This window comes from Oncorhynchus kisutch, linkage group LG15 (assembly GCF_002021735.2).
Source record: "Oncorhynchus kisutch isolate 150728-3 linkage group LG15, Okis_V2, whole genome shotgun sequence".
NCBI classification, from domain to species: domain Eukaryota; kingdom Metazoa; phylum Chordata; class Actinopteri; order Salmoniformes; family Salmonidae; genus Oncorhynchus; species Oncorhynchus kisutch.
Window position 1 is genome coordinate 31,277,909 of NC_034188.2, and position 20,492 is coordinate 31,298,400.

Genomic DNA, 20,492 nt, shown 5'->3' on the forward strand with positions numbered 1-20,492 from the left:
ATTATGGTGTGTGTGTGTTTTTGCGCATGCTTTCCCTGCAGAGATTTATCAGAATAAATCCCACCAAATCCCTCTCCTCCCCCCTCCCATCCTCCTGTTGCTGAATCTGTCTGTGCCCTTCAAAATTACAAAAGAGAAAAAGTACACAGTCAACTGTCTTTTTGTTTTACACCTCACTGCAAACTAACCAACCAACCAACCAACCAACAATCTCCCAGTTCCAGCCCTTCTGTTAGCTAACCTCACCCTGATTCCATCCCCTGCTTCCCCCAGTCCCTGTATAACACCCTATATTGCTATGGCCTCACTGAAACAATAGAGCTGGAATGAAGGGCGGAAGGATGTGGCCAAATACCTCATGCTTAAACCTTTTGTCACACTTTCCATCTGTGTATTTGAAATTGTGTAGACTACACTGTAACTCTGATTCACTTATTGTTCTGTGTCAAAGTGTGACTCTGATGCTTGTGTGTCATATTCTGTTGTGCGTGTGTGTGTGCGTTTGTGGGCCTATGGTTGGAGGGGGTGGAGAGTGGGGTCCTGTGGGGAGGTATTTAACAAATATATATGGAATACAAATATACAATGGTATGTGATATGATTGCTATATATTCCGAATAAATTATTGTAGTTCTGCCCGTAGATTTGAACACAAATGTGATACAGCCTAAACGAAATTAATAGTATTAACACATGCATTCAAATTTTGTGTGATGTAATTTATGTCGACGGGATACAATACGTAGTATAAGCTATTCCATCGAAAGAAATGACATCACACAAAATAAAATGAAATAAAAGTAGTGTAAGCTATTATTTTACCGTAAAGGAAGACCAAACGGAAAGAGAGAGGGGAGGGATTCAGAAGAGGGGCATTCCTACGGCCGCCTCCTTCACAACCACCATCCGACAACCATACTTGAATGCTCAAGAATGTAATCGCTTTTTTAATCATTTTGTAGGATAATATCAAGAAACTGTGTTTTTAAAGAATCAGTGAATATTTTGACCTTCACTGTTAAACCGAGCATCTCTTCTACAAACGTGGTCTGTATCGATTTCGTCCTACATTTTTATTGTGTTTGTTCATTTCGTTTTTAAAAGACTACATGGATGATTACTACTAATTTCTATAGCTTTTTATGTGAAGGGAGAGGATAGAAGAAAATCCCATTCTTTTTAAATGGGCGTCATTTTCTGAAATTCACTGAGTGGAGAGAAAAACCGAGTCTGAGAGGAGACATCCGCTTTATAATGACAGTGGAAGAAGGCCGACATTGTAATCCTCCACACACCAATGCAATAGGATGAGCAGGAATCTGGATGTATTTCTCTTTTTTTGAAACTTCAGGGCCTTGTTTGTTTTCATCGGTGAATTTCAAATTACTGCCTCTTTCGGGGTTATAATCAAAAGGAATGTTATGCCATGAACAAATTCTCCAAACAGAGGGAATACAACATTTACTCGGACAGAACGAAAGCATATGCTCTTCAGCACGTCACTTCTGATAATAAGATATGAAGATCTGAGTCAAATAACGTTATCGTACTTTATCCATGGTTTTCCGATATAGGATGACGAGTCAACTGCACAATAAAAACGAAATAACGGATTGCAAAATCACGAGAACCCCTCACCCTGCTGAAGGTAACCAAGGAAAAGCAAAGGGAAAACTGGACATTAATGCAAACTCTTTTTTTACAAAGCCTATAATCGCAGATTATCATCTGAGATATGAGAGTGATGGATTGACATTTTATATTGAAAATATATAAATTCTTTGCTTTGTTTTATTATATCAAGAGCGAATTTGTTCAGGGAATTTTATAGCTCATAGAAAAACGTTGATGTGAAGCATGCACTGTTCCCCATTATCCATAGGTAAAACCAATAATTACTGTTGGCCTATATTTTGCTTCCATGGTTGGATAGAGTCAGTTGATAGTCATACAATTCAGGGCTGCCTGTAAAAAGCTTACTGTAGCCTCCATGCACATTGCAGAGCATCCCAGGAATTGTAGACTAAAGTTAATTAGCCTCTACTGCCTGTAATTGGGAAAGGCTATTTCTCAGGTTATTGAATTACAGATCAGTCCAAAAAATATGGGGAGTGACAGTGAGCTCTACAACAGAGACTTGTCAAAGATGTCTGACGAGGATTTACTCTCCTGCTCTAAAGAAGAGCTGGTGAGTCGACTGCGTAAAGAGGAGTCAGAGAAGATCTCTGCTCTTATCCAGCGTGGACGGCTGATAAAAGAAGTTAACAAACAATTACAGGGCCACCTGCTTGAGATCAGGGAGCTGAAAACCGTCAACCAGCGTCTCCAGGAAGAAAACACAGAATTGCGTGACTTGTGCTGTTTCCTTGATGATGACCGACTGAAGGTGAAGAAGCTGGCCCGGGAATGGCAGCTGTTCGGTCACCACGCAGCCAAAGTGATGCGTGAGGATCTGGGCGGCTACTTGAAAAAACTGGCCGACCTAGAGTGCATGCAGGATGGATTGGTAAAGGAGAATCTGGACCTCAAAGAACTCTGTCTGGTCCTGGAGGAGGAATGTGTCAGCAGGAATGACTCCAGTCCCGGTGGTTCCACTGAGCTCAACCTGCCGTGTATGGTGTCCCGAGACCTGGGAGATGGAAGTTCAAGCACTGGGAGTGTCGGTAGTCCGGACCAGCTCCACCTGGTGTGCTCACCTGATGACTGATGATGGGACAGAGCCGGATACTTTCACTGAGTAGTGAAAGAGCACGATAAAGAGAAATATGGGTTGAGGAAATATGTTTAGTTGTTTACAGCATTCATTGGTAGAACACAAACTTGATTGGGATACTTTTTAGAAGATGGCCTATAACACACAGTAACACAGCATCATCTCCAGAATAGCAGTCAATTCTGTTCCTTCTGCACATGCTGCTGTCCTTAAAGAAGAGTTGAAAAAGGATCCTCAAGAGAAAAGAAAAAGGCTTTTTCCTGGAAAGAGGGATGACAGGCCCACATAAATATTTGAGACTAAAGGTCAAGCTTTATCGAATGATCATTTCACAATTTTATGCTTTTTTAAAACAATCTTTTGGGAGGTTTTCCTCTGTTCTGTGATTGAGACTATATGTGGTTAACAGTAGCAGGTGTTGGAAGGAGGTTAGGTTAGGATGTTATCTAATGCACTGGACTGTACTGATAGTGGACTACTTCGTACTGCATTGCACTGGACAAAGCTATTATATGAGTCCTTGTAGACACATATCTCAATCCAGATTTGAGCCATACTAGTCTACTGTACATGACATCCAAAAGCACTGAAATATTTGAAGGATGAGTGATGATTTTTGTGAAAGACCTTTAAATAACATTTAAATAATGTAGATTATGCATTCAGTCCCTCAGGTCAGGATTGGAGTGCTGTGTGTATGAAATCACAAACTAACAATGAAATAGTATATTATGAACACTGTCTTGGCTGCCCATGGGTTTTACACTGAAAGACATAGCTAGTGTGCCACAGTAATTTAGGCTGTACAATGCACTAAAACTTGTGATGGTTTGTGTCTTGCACCTGCACCTATATGATGGTGTACTTAGACCTTCTTCAGAACTGAACGGCCCAGGCTGTTCTCAACTAGCCACTTTTGTGTCAAACTGGAAGCTCGAGACTGGATTTGACATGATGCTGGGAACTAGACAAGACACTTTTACTTTGTTCTTTACTACATTATTATTGTTATGATTATTATCATTATTACTACTGCTTCACATTTTCTGTCTAAATTGCCAATAGTCAGGATCCTAATATAATGTTTTGTGGTAATTCTGTAGATATATTCTCTCATTGTCATTAACTTGACATATCAGTATTACATCATTAACAAATACATATTTCTGTTTTAAGCATATAGACCATGCTCATGGATTGGATAAGATTTGCTTTGTTGTTGGCTGTGATTGGTGGGCTGCTTGTAGTGCATTGAAGAGCTTTAAATACACTGGCTGAGACACTCAATCATGTTGTGACCTTTCTTTGTGTGTGTGACTTTGCAGAAAGACATTCATTTTACATGGTGCAACATGAGTGATTGATTGATCTCTCTACCTGTTTGTTATGACCTGTTTGTCCCAGACTGCAGGCGATTGATGTTCCTGTCCATGTCATACAGCCTGGCATTGTGGAAATGTATCAGTTTTATTTTTGGACCTCTGTTTGCGCAGTGGACGGTAATGCTTTAACAGAGAGCTCATTTTACAGAGAGGAGCACACATAGGCTCTCTCTCCTAAATCTCCTTTTTATTATCCCTGCTATCATATGCTCTCTGGGCCTCCTGTGAGTGAGTGAGTGAGTGAGTCACTTCATTTGCGAGAAGTACAGTAACATCAGAACTCTGTGTTCAGGAATCAGGGTCATGGCCAATAGATCTCCATTTACCAGACTCTCATTTTGATCTATGTTTTGTCCTCTGCCAGGCCAAAAAAATTCTAAGCATGACCTCCCATTCAATCAAAAACCCAGATGTCCCGCTGTGACCTCCTTTTCTTCTTGCTTATCTTTCTTATTCAGCCCATCTGAAACATTGTGTTATTTGTATCTGTTTGTATTGAAGTCAGTTATACAATTATTTCCAGAGAGGTAATGGCCAGCTTTCCCCTCCCTTTCCTCCCCAGCATCCATTACCTCCTTACATAATGTTGCTATGCAGCAACATCAAGCAGGAAACAGGACGTATTCAAAATGGACTAACTAACTAATGGGTTTAACACTAAGGATGCATTTAATCTTCTTTTTACCCCTTTCATACTGATATTTTAAAGTGTAGAATTTGATTGAACTTTTTGACATTTTGATGCAAATATCATCGCATGAACATAATCAAACATACTTAACGTCACCAGATACACATAATGTTGTCTTTAAAAAAAATGTATTTATTGTACCGTTGTCTATGAACACATTTAAGTGAAGGCACTGCCCACTGCACTGACCCACACATCAGTCAAAAGAGACACATTATAAAAAAATATACTACACTCTCAATAAATACATGTCTATATATTCTATATTTACTCTCATGGTCCTGCCTTAGTTGTCTTTCAAATTTTCCCCAAATAATGCAGTTTTTCATAAATTAAATAAATTATATTGTACTAAACGTACAATATGAGAAGTAGATGTATGCATCTTTTATATAAAAGATAGCTAGCTCACATGAAAGTTTACCTGGCATGCACATATATTTACCCTCAAACAAACCCACAGTGTTTATTACCATGCACTACCATGATGTGGTTCCTACATTACAAACTGTGTGGTTCGAGCCCTGTATGCTGAAAACCATGGTATATCAGACCATATACCACAGGTATGACAAACATTTATTTTTACTGCTCTAATTAAATTTGTAACCAGTTTATAATAGCAATAAGGCACCTCAGGTATTTGTGGTATATTACCAATATGCCACAGCCCTTAGCCGTGGTATATTGGCCATATACCACAGCCCCTCACCCTCTTAAATATATCACCATTATTGCCAAAGTACACCGAGTTAATACATTTTTGTTTGCACATTTGCACAGTTCTACATCTTGTGTTTTGAGCATAACAAATATAGGTTGTCAGAAGTTATATGCATCGGTGAAAACAAAAAAAGTGTAACAATACAACCCTTTAAATATGAGTCATTCGCATCACCATAATGCTTTTTGTGAGAATCAGTATTTTAGCTTTTGTGTGCATTTAGTGTGTAGGGGCTATTTGGAAAGTGTAGGCACAGAGGAAATGAAGTAGACCAGCTGCATTTAGCGTATAATTACTGTCGTTATTAAAGTCACCTATGTCATAATTTTCTTCATCTTCATAACCGTCAGTGTTGTCACTCAGTCTTTCCCACCAAGGAAGCCAGTTAAATCACAGTGTGATGATGGTAGGGGAGTTTAGGGAGTGATCTGATTGGTCCCCACTGCTGCTGCTACGGCGATGGGCAATACTACAGGGCTGGGGGTTTCGAGACTGCTGGGCCACACCATGTTGAGAGGAAGATAACAGAGTCGGTAGAGCCTGGGATGAAATAGTGGAACTGGAGTCTAGAGAGCCAGAGGGATAACTGAAGACCAGACTAGCCGTGAAAGGAGTAAGAGATGGAGTAGAAATAAGAATTGGGGTGTGAAGGGACTCAGATTCCATGGGGACAGCAGAGGCAGAGGAGGTCACAGGACGGACAGGGATAGTAATTTTTGGTTTGGGCTTCTCTATCCTTGATTGGCTCTTTGCTGAGCTCCCTGGTAGGTCAGGAAGCTCAGGCTCAATTTTGATACCTCCCAATGAGGGAAGCTCTGAGCTCTGGTCAGAATCTGAGTCAGAGTCTTGGATTTTGCAAATGGGGCGGTGGGCCTCCAGAACCAACTCTAGCTTTTCTTTCTCCTTCTCTAGTTCAGCAATCTCTTTCTGCAGACAGGACTTTTTATCTTCCAACTCATCTGTCTCCTAAGAGCGGGGAAATTAAAGATAAACGGTTAGGGTTGTATTGTCAATCTATTATTTTTCAATTGGTTGAGAAATCCAGTAGTTGATGATTTACAAACTTTAAACTTACGATTTGCAGCGTGTCTGTCAGCTCCCGTCGACGGTTACGACACTTGGCAGCTGCCTGTTTGTTTCGCTCCCTCCTTATTCTGCGTCTCTCCAACTCCTCTGGGGACAACTAAAGCGAAAGAAAGACATTTGATGAGGCATAGTTATGACTGAAAAAAGTTATATGTTTTACAACTCAATTGAATAAAGGGGACTGGACTGAATAGCTGTAAAATGTGTTGTGGTGAAATACTACCACCTTGTGTATGAACTGAGTCACTATATTCAAACTTTCAAGATGGCCCTTAATTTCGTAACATCAGAGGCTTTTGTCATTTTGTTACACCCTTTCTCCAATTTCACTTAACATTGTTCATCCAATTTATCCCGCCTTGTATTGTGATGAGTCACTCAGACCCCAATTGTGACTCAGGTATGAGTCATATGACTTGCCCCAGTGAATCACGATAGCCCATTTCCTGTCTCATCAAATTTCAGCTCACTCAACCACACATTCTGAAAGTGTAACAAAGCCAACAGGTATGAAAATAATTACTCTCAAGGAAAACAAAACCTACTAGTAGTTTAACTACTTGATGTCTTGCCATCTTACATTTTGTGAACCTGCTCGTGTCAGATATATTTTGGTTCAAACAGGTTGATAAAAGCTCTCATCCTTTCTGGCACTTAGCCAACGCCACACGCCACTCGTTTGATGTTAGTATCTTAAACAATGATGAAACAGGTCATTGTACATAGCTGTTCCAAAGTACATAGTTGTCAACCAAAACAAATGCTTGGTCAACCTCTGCATCATCTGAAATTTCCACATCGTCGCAGAAATCTATCCCGTTCAAAAGATAGCTCTCAGGAATATTTGTTTCTGTAATTTTGTTTTCAACCTATCAGACAAGATGAGTGTGTGGTGAAGTCTCACTGCCATGTCAGACGTATAAAACAGTCACACACACTACAGGATATTACACACGACCGACGCACTGACTCAACCGTCTGTCTCCACACCTCTGAAGTCTCAAGTTGCCCTATTCCCTGGCCCTCTCAGTCCCACCGGAGCACTCGAATTCTAAGCCTTGCAGTAGTATCTTTATACAGTATAGTCCTATTAATAAGACGACAACAACTACATGGAAAAGGGACTACTAAAGACGGTTCCTCTTCAAAGACAACCACTTCTTCAAAATCTAAATGTAGGTCTATGTAGTGTTAAGTGACCTTACGTTTCATGTGCATTTTGGTCAGATATCCACCCACATTCTGGCACAATGCCTATCTACATTTTGATTGATGCTGAAAGTCAATTATATAGTATTACACCCTGCTGGCTAAAGACCACAAATATTCTTACATGTTCATCGTTCCTGCGTCTGGTTGTGCTCCCGGATCTTGCCACTGCCCTTATGACCCCTGGTCTGTAGAGGTGTGGTTGGGAAGGTGAAGGGTTGAAGGGCCTCATTCCTGCTGCAGGTGAGTAAAGAGGACGTGGAGGCCGCGAGGGGCCAGCTGGACCAATGAAGGAGGGCTGGACCAACCACTGGAGGTCTTGGTTGGAAGTGATGGCATTGAGACTGGGGACAAACTGGCTGCCACCTGCCACAGTGAACTTCTTAAGGGAAAGCGAGAGAGAGACAGAGAGAGAAAGAGAGGAGGAGGTTAGAGTAAGGACATGATGGGTAAACTAACAAACAGAAATTGATTTACAGCAATGTAATTATTTTGAACCAGATATGTGTCATGGGCAATGGACATGCCTAGTTAAATAAAATAAATAAAACATGCTATCCATGCTTTTGACATGGACATAGGTGTGCATCCGGATGTAAAGGCAACAATCTTGACAAAGACGGTGAGCATTGAAAATATAATTTAAAATCCATAATGTGTATCAATTCATCAGACAAGGGTAATCAAACTGCACCATGGCTATAATACAATTATGAGCCTACTACATTTTTATGTAAATATTATGCCATTAATAACCTATTACTACATTCTGCAATTAATATGATTAAGCAATATCATAATTATTGAGGGGAGAAACTTTACACAAATTATGATTTATTACTTTTACTAATGTTTATCAACATAGACCAATATGTGTGCCTACCTGATCTTGTTGAGTAGTTGAGGTGCTGGTGCCCTGGGATACAGCACTCGATCCGGTATTGGTGGACGCAGAGTCGCTGCCTCCTCGGCCCAAGTTCCCAAAGTTTCGGTACATCTTTGATTGTAAACTGCTATCCCGATTCACGATGAGTGCAAAGTAATCCTGAGGAGTTTTAGGAAGAACAAGCGATTAAATGTTCAGGGAAAGTGTCAGGTTCACTAATTCAAACGTGGGGCAAACCCTCCTTATTGCGGGATGTTGGTAGGATCCAAAAAGAAAGGAAATAAGAAAACTGCGAATTAAAATCTTGTTCTTGTGTATGACTAAATTCTCCCAAATTCATTTGAATTACTTCTTACGTATTGATCATTCCAGTTGGACTGAACAGTATAGAGTGCTCGTGAAATTATAAACGCCCAAACCGATTCTATAGTTATTTAACGCCCCTCCCAATTTACTGGAAGTGGTGGTGTCTTGGTTTTTGACTTGCAACTGACCACGTGCGGATGACGTATATAACCATATATGGTGAGTTTCCTCCAGAGAGTGTTCCCGGGATTCCTCCATTGACAGGAGCGGAAAGCACGCTCTCTTTGAATTCTACAAGTTTATGCCCCATGCTCGCATTCACATTCATTTTTACCATACAACTTTTTATAGAATCTATCCAATCGTGTTTTATGGAAATTAATCATGTCACAGAAACATAGCCTTCTGTCTATAAAAATGTAGTATTGTCATTCATTATGGTGTTCGTTGTATCCTATTATTTATTTAATACTAATATAATAATTGTAAGAAATGTGGCTATTTGATAAGCTAAGTACGCTATTTAAATAATTAGACTGTGTGTTAACAATTAGTGAAATAACAGAACGTATTGAGGTTTGGCGCTTAGTTTGGGTACAGTTTCTTCTCTAGGCCACATCAATCAAGGGAACTCTGACTGTAGGACGTGAGTCAGCCGAATGACACTATGTTGCTGAATTATTTCACCATTTCAACTTTGCCAGTAGCCGGCGGTTTTTATGTAGTCTACCATCAAAAGCTTCAATAAAAATGCAAATATCCTAAATGTACCCCGGTTCCTACAGTAGTGGCTGAGATGCCGCTAAACAGCTGCAGTCCCTGCTCTCCCTTATGGATCTATTGGGCTTGAGTTCCCGACATGGTTGACTCATCTGTTGTGAATAAACGAATAGGCACCTTATACCAGGTTGTCTCTTGGGATATAGAGTCAAATTTGATTTCATTGTGTTCAAAATAAGGCTAAAACTATTAGTAACATTAATTATGATAAATTGATACGTATTGAAGATAAAGTGAATCACACTGTTGTATCAGCATCTTTATCATTTGAAGCATTTTGCTCGTAGTGTTGTTTTATCACTCACCACCACCATCATAATGAGATTATAGTCATGAGTGAAGTTGAAAGATGTTCCCTTCAGCATGGCATTTGTGATTTATGCGTCACAGTGACCGAATTACTACTGCCACCTGCTTCTTTAAAAGTGTACTTTGCCTGTATTATTTCTCTATTTCAATGGGGAGACATGTGCTCCTCTCTCTCTGTGGTGTAACCATAAGGATGTGACACCTTATCACGTGGTTGAGTGTTGTAGGAGAGTATAGGGGGAGGTGAAGATGACTTCATGCCTCTGGAATGCCGTTGATGACACACCCTTTCTGTCTCTCTATGACATGCGGCAACATGCTGGCAGGCTCAGAGAGGCTCAGAGAGGCTCAGAGAGGCATCACAGGCGTAGACTACATGTACATGCAGGTACAGTACGCATAGTACAACCATGCACACCCACCACTTACACACCCATTCTCATAATCCTTATATTTATTATGACTTCTAGGTGAAATCTATGCTCCCTTATTAATGTCACCTGTTAAATCCACTTCAATCTGGTTAAAGAAGGCTTTTTAAGCCTTAAGACAATTTATTTTATTTATCCATTATTTTACCAGGTAAATTGACTGAGAACACATTCTCATTTGCAGCAATGACCTGGGGAATAGTTACAAGGGAGAGGAGGGGGATGAAAGAGCCAATTGTAAACTGGGGATTATTAGGTGACCGTGATGGTTTTTGAGGGCCAGATTGGGAATTTAGCCAGGACACCGGGGTTAACACCCCTACTCTTACGATAAGTGCCATGGGATCTTTAATGACCTCAGAGAGTCAGGACACCCGTTTAACGTCCCATCCGAAAGACAGCACCCTACACAGGGCAGTGTACCCAATCACTGCCCTGGGGTATTGGGATATTGTTTTAGACCAGAGGAAAAGGTGCCTCCTACTGGCCCTCCAACACCACTTCCAGCAGCATCTGGTCTCCCATCCAGGAACTGCCCAGGACCAACCCTGCTTAGCTTCAGAAGCAAGCCAGCAGTGGTATGCAGGGTGGTATGCTGCTGGCACATGGTTGTGTATGTGCGCCATTCAAAGGGTGAACAGGCAAGACAAAATATTTAAGTGCCTTTGAATGGGGTATGGTAGTCGGTGTCAGGGACAGTGATTTGTTTCAGGAACTGCAATGTTGCTGGGGTTTTCATGCTCAACAGTTTCCAGTGTGTATCAAGAATGGCCCACCACCCAAAGGACATCCAGCCAACTTGACACAACTGTGGGAAGCATTTACAGTCAACATGGGCCAGCTTCGGGGGTACACATATTTTGAAGATGTTATTGCAGGTGCAGTGAAATTATTATGTTTGTAGCTCCAGCAGTGAAGTAATACCTAACAATTTAAAACCATACACACAAATTCAAAAAATAAAAATAAAGGAATTAAGAAATATCAGAAAGAGCAAAGTCAGAGTTCGGAATATAAATATATAACATGAGGCAGCTGAGAGGAGGACGGCTCATAGTATTGTCTGGAACTGAGCGAATGGAATGGCATTAAACACATGGAAACCACGTGTTTGATATATTTGGTACCATTCCTCTAATTATGATCCTGCAATTACCACAAGCATGTCCTCCCCAATTAAGGTGTCACCAATCTCCTTTGACATATATAAATATATGTATATGATGGTGTGTATGGACAGTATATGAATAGAAAAGTTGTGTACAGCAATAGCTATATAGGATGAGCCTTGACTAGAACATGAAGTGGGTAAAACCGTATTTAAACTTTATTAAAATGACCCGTGTTCAATGACCATGTACATAGGGTAGCAGTCTCTAAGGTGCAGGGTAGAGTACCAGGTGGTAGCAGGCTAGTAACAGTGACAAAGTTCAAGGCAGGGTACTGGGCGGAGGCTGGCTAGTGGTGGTGACAATTTAACAGTTTGATGGCCTGGAGATATAAGTTGTTCTTCAGTCTCTATGTCCCAGCTTTGATGCACCTGTCCTGTCTCTGCCTTCTGGTAGCAGTGTGAACAGGCCATGGCTCCGATGGAGGCTTAAGAATTTTGTCTTGGCCTCTGAGGTTGAAGAAGACTGTTGCGCCTTCTTCACCACAGTGTTGGTATGGTGAGACTATTTCAGGTCCTCAGTGATGTCAGTCTTCGTGAATCATGAAATGTTCATTACATATTCATCAGTTCCTTCAACCTAGGCTGAAAGTGTATTAATTACACTGAATCTGTTGATAAACGTTTTGTCTGTTGCACAATCTGCTGCTAAAACGTTTTGCAACAGAAACCGTTTACTCCAAAGATAAATCTTTGCTGTTTTTAAACAAGTTATAACTTTCTCTTTTGTCACTTTTTACATTTACAAGTTCACCATGAGTCACTGTTTCAGAAGACATCATGGCCTACCTTCTATAAAACTACAGCTAGCCATAGCTCGATGCCAATCCATCTCTTTTTCCAAAGAACAGCAAGGATTTCCTTTTGAAGTAAACGGTTTCTGTTGCAAAACGTTTTTCAACAGATTTTGCAACAGACAGAACGTTTTGCAACAGAATTGGCGTAATGAATACACCCCATGCTTAGGTTGAAAGAGCTGATGAATATGTAATTCAGAGTTTCCTACTGTGCTCTCTTTGGTTTAATGAATAGCGAAGACTGATATCCCGGAAAACCAATCCGTGCACAGGCTGAATCTTTATTTTGGACCAATAGAAGTATTTTGCTTATCCACGCTGCCACGCAGGCACAGAAGACGACCATTAATAGCTAAGGTAAAGTAAAAGAGGCGGGTTCTAAGGAAGCACCATAGGACACGTAGGTAGATGTAACGTTTTGCTTTTTAAATAGTGAATATTGTATTCCATGAGTATGTCATAGTTAGTTATTTATATATTTTTTATAAACACTCTTGTACATTGAAATATGTTATTCTGCTTTAATTAACTGTCAATTGTGTTCACACAAATGGTGGCAAACCCTAACCAGCTTTTCAGTTAGCATTCGGTAGCTAGCCCCAGACTAGCAGCCAAGAGTAACGTTAACGACGAAAAACTGCTAATTAACGTTAGCTGGCTACGTACCACTAGCCAACATTGAAACATAACTGGCTAACTAACTTCTGGATGCGAAGATCATGCGACGTATAAAATTGCGTTGCAACACGTTATCAAACTCAAACATTGTGTTTCTATTTTTAAACAGGTGTTTACAATGGACCTTCCACATCATGGCTACCGAGCAAGTGGTAAGTAAGCTAGCTACATGTTATCTATGTGATACATCTAACTAATAATGTAGCTTGCTAGAGTTAGGTAACGCTTCGAACACACCGACCTGGTTTTGGTACACCGGATGTACATTCATTTCCAATGGAACGCTGGGATTGCTTTGCAGTGCGTTGCATACGTTACATTTTTCGAACGTATGCGTCAAACTATATGCTTAGACTGCTTGACAGAAATGGTAGTAGAAGGTGAATGTTGAACTTTGTTGCATACATACCCAGATGATGCTGTATACTATTTTGCGCAATAACTCTTAGAATACACCAAAAGAGTAATCGAAAGTATGAGTCAGGCTTTAAACTTTGACGGCTTGACATAAATTGTAGCAGAAAGGAAATGTTGAACTTTTGTTGGGCACATAACCAGATGATGTTGTTTAGTATTTTGTACATGAACACTGTCGGTGTGATCAAGGCATTGAGCTTTTGTTGGACACATATCCAGATTAGGACTCCCGAGTGGCACAGTTGTCTAAGACACTGCATCTCATTGCTAGAGGCATCACTACAGACCAAGGTTCGATCCGGGGCTGTATCACAACCAGCCATAATCTGGAGTCCCATAGGGCAGCGCGCAATTGACCCAGAGTCGTCTGGGTGAGGGGAGGGTTTGGCCGGTGTAGGCCATCATTGTAAAATAAGAATTTGTTCTTAACTGACTAAATTAAGGTTAAATAAATATAATGCTGCATACTATTTTGCGCAATGAAGCTATCGATGTGATCAAAGCCTGAGGCTATCATTGCATCCCGCATGGCATGACTATTGTTTGTAGTTACAGGTTTGATACTCATATTGTCACTCATAATTGCCTTAACTGTTATGTAATTGTCATACTTCACCCTAGCCCATTTATAGACTAACTGAACCAGAATCTGTGCATTACATGCTGACTAGACTGGGCACGCGCATGTTGATTTTGTCCATCCACAACAGATGTGACCAGGACACACAGGTTGAAATATCCAAAATATCTCTGAACCAACTATATTAATTTGGGGACAGGTTGAAATGCATGAAACATTCGTGGCAATTTAGCTAGCTTACTTGTAGTTGCTAGCTAATTTGTCTTTGGATATAAACATTGGGTTGTTATTTTACCTGAAATGCACAAGGTCCTCTACTCTGACAATTAGTCCACAGATAAAAAGGTAAACCTAGATGGTTTCTAGTAATCTCTCCTCCTTCAGTCTTCTTCTTTGGACTTTTTATGGCGGTTGACAAACAACTTTAAGATGCATTACCGCCAACGACTGGAGTGTGGACCTCAGTTTATCTTTCAACCACCCACGTTGGTATATGATCCTAAAAATAACTGAGGAGATGGGGGAGGTGGGACTTGCAGCGCCTGGTTACGCAAACACTCACGAACAGTTTGGATGAAATGATTGAATAACATGTATGTGTACATTTATTTTGCAATGCTCGCGCACGTAATGCAAGCGGTGTGGTCAGCATGTTAGACCTCTAATGCACAGAAAGCTCAGACTCAAACTCTCAATTCTGCAAGCATTGTAATGTCAAAATGCAAAATGTCAAAATACTTGATAACCAAATGTGGAGTTTTGCTAAGTAACTATCTTCATTTACTTCTGCTACGGTTGGTATGTATTTCCAAAAAAGTTCTAAATTATAATGTGCATTATAACGCTTGCAGAGCTGGTGAATGGGAGTTTGAATCTGAACTTTCTCATTGTTCGAGAGGTCTTTAATGCACAAATATAGTTTTTTGTTAAGAGCCCCGATATGCTTGCTCCAAACACTAAAGCACATTGCTTGCGTTATGTTTTTGGAAACATATCTTTCATGTCAGCGCAAAATAAAAAAGGTTAAATTACTACATTATTATTTTTTACCCCTTTTTTTCTCCCCAATTTCGTGGTATCCAATTGTTTTAGTAGCTACTAGCTACTATCTTGTCTCATCGCTACAACTCCCGTACCGGCTCGGGAGAGACGAAGGTTGAAAGTCATGCGTCCTCCGATACACAACCCAACCAAGCCGCACTGCTTCTTAACACAGCGCGCATCCAACCCGGAAGCCAGCCGCACCAATGTGTCGGAGGAAACACCATGCACCTGGCAAACTTGGTTAGCGCGCACTGCGCCCGGCACGCCACAGGAGTCACGATGAGACAAGAACATCCCTACCGGCCAAGCCCTCGCTAACCCAGACGACGCTAGGCCAATTGTGCGTCGCCCCACGCACCTCCCGGTCGCGGCCGGTTACGACAGAGCCTGGGCGCGAACCCAGAGTCTCTGATGGCACAGCTGGCGCTGCAGTACAGCGTGTATAATTTGTGAAATTATTTTGATGCTTTATGTTTCTAGAACCGTACCTAAATTAAGAATCGATTCATGTTTAGATGGAGTATTTGGCTGTTTTGGCCAAATCTTACACACTACCCTACTCTCCCCCACTTCTGTATCTTACACACTACCCTATCCTCATTCCCATTTGTCCCTCTGTAGCAAAGCCAAGAGCCCGTGCAGCTCCCCCCGCTGGGGACCCTCTCCTCTTTGACGATACCAGTTCGGCTGCACCACCAATGAACAGTCAGGGTTTCTACACCCCTGGGTACAACATGGGAGGGGCTCCAGCTGGAGGGCCAGGAGGTGCTGGGGTCAACAACCTGTTTGCTGACCCAATGGCCAGTGCAGCCATGATATATGGCTCTTCCCTGGCAAACCAGGGAAAGGATATTGTCAACAAGGAGGTGAGAGAATCACACTACAGACTGGTCTCATTCTCATTAGGGTGATGGCCACGTTCCAGCAAATGAACAGTTAAATAGACTAGAGTTGCTGCTGGTGTGTTGCATTCACCTGTGGGTCCTTTCCGATCCACAGCTGAGGTTTTATTAATGGACTTCAGCCAGATAGGATGGTTAGGGTAAAGCTGTGCATGAGGTAGCCACATGAGCTATAGAGCTGGTCTGCGTCTATTACTTGACTCAGTTTGTGCCTGAGTGAGCCTACTGTTCACCTCTTCCATAATTACTTCCTTAGAAGCCTGGATGAGACTTAGACCATTTCCTAGACTACAGTCAAACCCTTGTCTAGCTTGTCTCCCGAGTGGTGCAGCGGTCTAAGGCACTGCATCTCAGTGCTAGAGGTATCACTACAGACCCTGGTTTGATTCTAGGCTGTATCACAACCGGCTGTGATTGGGAGTCCCATAGGGCCCACAATTGGCCCAACGTCATCCGGTTTAGGGTTTGGCCGGGGTAGTTCCGTCATTGTAAATAAGAATATGTTCTTAACTGACTTGCCTAGTTAAATAATAAATAAATAGCTGTATAACATTTACCCACTTAACAAGTTATTTGCCGACCCGTGCTTATTTGGTGACGCTTTTCCAATATCTGAGCCTTTATCCGTAATTGGTAGACTATTCTAATTAGGAAATCGTTGTTTGCATCGCTGAGCAGTGCCCAATAAATAATTAAATCTAATTGTTGGATGCTACCACCCCCTCCAAATCGCTTTGCGCGCACTACTGTCTGTTTCACACCTGTTTGCACTAGCTAATCAGCCTCACAGGCAAATTAGAATGGCGCATGTATGGGCAAACATTTACATCCATGTTTTGATTTGGAAGTGGCTGGTGCGTCTACCAATTGGATTTAAATCTTTCTACGCAAACAACGATTTCCCAATCAGAACCGTCTGCTGATTAAGGCTCCAATATCGGAAAAGTATAGCCTCAAACAAGCATAGGCACTGGTCGGCAAATAATGAGACTGTGCCAACTATCTTTGATTCCACTTATCATGACAGTTAGAGAAATTAACCTGTGCAATCTCTCTTCAGATCAGCAGGTACGTGTCTGTGAACAAGCTGAAGTATTTCTTTGCCGTCGACAGCAAATATGTAATGAAGAAACTTCTGCTCCTCATGTTCCCATACACACACCAGGTAATCAAGTCATTTTATTACACCAAACGCACCATGTCACGTTCTTGCACATGATGTTCTACAGAGTATGATCCTCAACAGCACTGTAGCACACACTGGTGTGTCAAGGTCATGGAGACAGTCTTGGCATTCCTCCTTCGTCTCATGTTCTTGTACATATCAGATAGTTGGGCCTCCAAACAAGATAATCACTCTTTAATCACCCTGCTAGCAGTGTGTGTTTATGTGTGTGTTGGTGTGTGTGTTGTGGTCACAGAAGATGAGAATTTTCTCTAATGTTGTAGGTGTAAAAAAGACCGACGCAATTGTGCTTCATCAATCTTTATATTGATGTTAACAAGCATGATATGTTTGCACAAATTACCCTTCTCAGATTAGGAGACATTGTTAGACATTCTGTGCCCTGCTAAATGTTAGATCCAGTAAGAACTATATGTCTGTGCTTCTCTGTGATGTTGTGTAAATACATTTCACATTTTGTCGTAATGTCAATAGGACTGGGAAGTTCGTTACCACAGAGACACTCCTCTCACACCCAGGCATGACGTGAATGCACCCGACCTTTACATACCTTGTAAGTATGTTTTATTGATAGGGTATATCAGTAAGATGTTTAATATTGAAGTGACGGACTATGAATTGATTTGATTTATTACTGTATTATTTTTCAGCAATGGCTTTCATTACCTACATTTTGCTTGCTGGGATGGCCCTTGGCATTCAGAACAGGTTACATCAACTACTATTTCTTTACAACTGTTCAAACATAGCCAAGCAAATGTATGATTTCTGGAGTGTTAGATACAATGTATTAATTTAAGTGACACTATATTTGTCTCATTTTGTTTATGAATCAACCAACTAATGTTCTCCCCCCTCATCATTATTTTCTCTTCTTCAATGGCAGGTTCAGTCCAGAGGTCCTTGGTCTGTGTGCCAGCACTGCTTTGGTGTGGGTCGTTATAGAGGTCTTGGTCATGTTGTTGAGTCTCTACCTTCTCACGGTTCACTCTGACCTATCCACGTTTGACCTCATTGCCTACAGTGGATACAAATATGTGGGGTAAGGGCTCCATTAGATTTATAGCTAGGTTTCCATCCAATTGGTGATTGATTTTCATGTGAATATTCCAAAATCTGCATGTAGAAAATATGTGAATTTTCCCACCAGTGGTGTGTTTACACCAAACAAACTTGTTGCGAATTAAAATCAGTGCGCGATGACATAGTGCACACAAAATGTACTTTTTCGCTCAAGCGTTCATGTACCGAATAAAAATGTAAAGTTCAATGTGTTTCCATCACATTTTTCAACTCTACTGATGGTTTTGTCTCACATGGTTCCGTTAAATAGAAAACGTTGTCTACTCTGGTCTTACGTGCTCTCTAGCCAACAGCTGGCAGATACATAGCAGGTAGGTTAGTCTATATTATGAGATTATTATGGATAAGAGCAAGATATTTGTTATGGGGGGTCAAACAGCAGTCAAGCATTGATCATCATGTCAACAGAATAAGACCCTAAATATTTTTATTGGAAATAAGCATCAAGATCACTGTACACTTTCACCACCCTGTGAAGTTCATCATAAGTGGTTTCATCTGTTGCCTAAAACTGCATGGTTTCCCGAGTCATAGTGGGAGGACCACCCACCATATCATGGTATGAATTCAAGTTTATGTGACTGTTATATCAATATTTGCGTATAAAGGTGTTTCCACCGCCATTTCTCACAGAATTTATTTTACAGGCGTAAAAAGATCCCAACATGTCGAATGAACATTCTTTCTGCATTTATAAAATTCTACCAAAACTTCCTGTTTCTATCACAGCTGTCGTGATTTTTATTTATTATATATACGGTATGACTTCACTCGGATTTAAACGTGGTTTATGTTATCTACACTCTATAAGAGATACTTTTTTTTTTTACCTCAAGTTATTACATTTTGCTGACATTACTGTGATACCCCTGAGTTTAAGGATGCTTCTTTGTTTTAGGATGATTTTCACAGTGCTGGGTGGTCTGCTGTTTGGCAGTGATGGTTATTTCGTGGCTCTCGCCTGGTCATCGTGTGCTCTTATGTTTTTCATTGTAAGTACTTTAGAACTCTGTGGAAATGTGTGTTAAGAATTATTCTGAATTTGTCATACCTAGTTATGCTTTATAGTAGCCAAGTTGACATAGTTTAATACGTTTTTGTGTCTTTAAACTTCATGTCCAAGAGTTTACAGCATTTTGATCATATCACCAGGTCCGTTCTCTCAAAATGAAGATTCTGTCATCTCTCTCCCATGACTCCATGGGGGCTGGGGCGAGTGCCAAACCAAGACTCCGCCTGTACATCACCGTGGCCACCGCCGCCTTTCAGCCAATCATTATCTACTGGCTCACCTCACATCTGGTCAGGTGACCTGATATGGGGTCTGATGCGGAGGTCCTTTGGTATCGAACTTAAAAAACAAAAACAAAAAAACTTTAAAAACACTGATGCTTTCTACAAATTTGGTTCTTCTGAGTGTCACTGTTACCTGCCTTTCAGCTCATCTGCCAGAGAAAAGGGGATAATAGATATCGAGCTGTATCTTGTGTTCAGCTTGTGGGTTAGTTTTAAACAAACATTTATTTTTGACTCCTCTACAGTGTGAGACTTTTGTATGCAAGATGCATCGCTTGTCAAAATGGAAGGCTTTTATGTTTTCTCACCATGAGTGTTTTACAGAGTCCTTTTTGGCCCTCTTATTTATAGAGAAAGAAGGGTTTTGTATTCATGAAATTGGAATATAATTATGAGAAACATTTCACACCACACTCCAGTTTTCCTCTAAAGTTTCCTGTGTATATTGTCCATTTGGGCTTACCAGAAATGTTGCAATATGGTTAAATGTAAAATGATGGAGCTACTCTGAGGATGTGCTACCAGTGCACTCTTATCTTCCCCATTTGTCCTTCCCTGTTAAACCCTCCTTTATTATGTATCTAAACTTTATAGAGCATGAACAACAATCAGTGTTATGTTTTTTGTAGAAAAATAAACATATTTAGCTTTGAATTTTAACCATGCCTCTGTCTTTTTAACTGAATGTAAAGTTTCAATTGAAAAATGTCTGTTGCTCAGTTTGATCATCTTTGACCTTGAATTTGGGAATGCTGTGACAGTCATATCTGGAAAGTGGTTTGTCCTCTCCATTTGTTGGGAAAATAAATACTGAACTGTATCTT

The 20,492-nt window shown here is 40.8% G+C and overlaps 3 protein-coding genes across 7 annotated transcripts; 2 read left to right on the top strand and 1 right to left on the bottom strand.

The window, feature by feature from the left end:
• The first annotated feature begins 830 nt into the window (after positions 1-830).
• Positions 831-4,085, top strand: LOC109905162 (coiled-coil domain-containing protein 85B-like). The gene has a single exon (XM_020502385.2). The coding sequence runs from the start codon at positions 2,105-2,107 to the stop codon at positions 2,705-2,707; it is 603 nt and encodes a 200-aa protein (XP_020357974.1). The 5' UTR covers positions 831-2,104; the 3' UTR covers positions 2,708-4,085.
• An 812-nt stretch (positions 4,086-4,897) lies between these two features.
• On the bottom strand, positions 4,898-9,178 carry LOC109905160 (fos-related antigen 1). 2 transcript variants are annotated; one of them, XM_020502384.2, is made up of 4 exons: positions 8,689-9,178; positions 7,930-8,184; positions 6,586-6,693; positions 4,898-6,476 (listed from the first exon to the last, which is right to left on the bottom strand). In XM_020502384.2, exons 1-4 carry the CDS (start codon positions 8,800-8,802, stop codon positions 5,901-5,903), a joined length of 1,053 nt encoding a protein of 350 aa, XP_020357973.1. In that variant the 5' UTR covers positions 8,803-9,178; the 3' UTR covers positions 4,898-5,900. The 2 variants fall into 2 exon arrangements, with proteins under 2 accessions (XP_020357973.1, XP_020357972.1); XM_020502383.2 differs by having other exon boundaries at positions 7,930-8,187; positions 8,689-9,144.
• A 3,430-nt stretch (positions 9,179-12,608) lies between these two features.
• On the top strand, positions 12,609-20,328 carry LOC109905164 (protein YIF1A-like). 4 transcript variants are annotated; one of them, XM_020502392.2, is made up of 9 exons: positions 12,609-12,839; positions 13,270-13,312; positions 15,823-16,067; positions 17,164-17,268; positions 17,764-17,842; positions 17,940-17,997; positions 18,176-18,331; positions 19,271-19,364; positions 19,525-20,328. In XM_020502392.2, the coding sequence occupies exons 2-9, from the start codon at positions 13,279-13,281 to the stop codon at positions 19,681-19,683; spliced, it is 930 nt and encodes a 309-aa protein (XP_020357981.1). In that variant the 5' UTR covers positions 12,609-12,839; positions 13,270-13,278; the 3' UTR covers positions 19,684-20,328. The 4 variants fall into 4 exon arrangements, with proteins under 4 accessions (XP_020357981.1, XP_020357979.1, XP_020357980.1 ...); XM_020502390.2 differs by having other exon boundaries at positions 12,819-12,886; XM_020502391.2 differs by having other exon boundaries at positions 12,826-12,882.
• Positions 20,329-20,492: the final 164 nt, after the last annotated feature.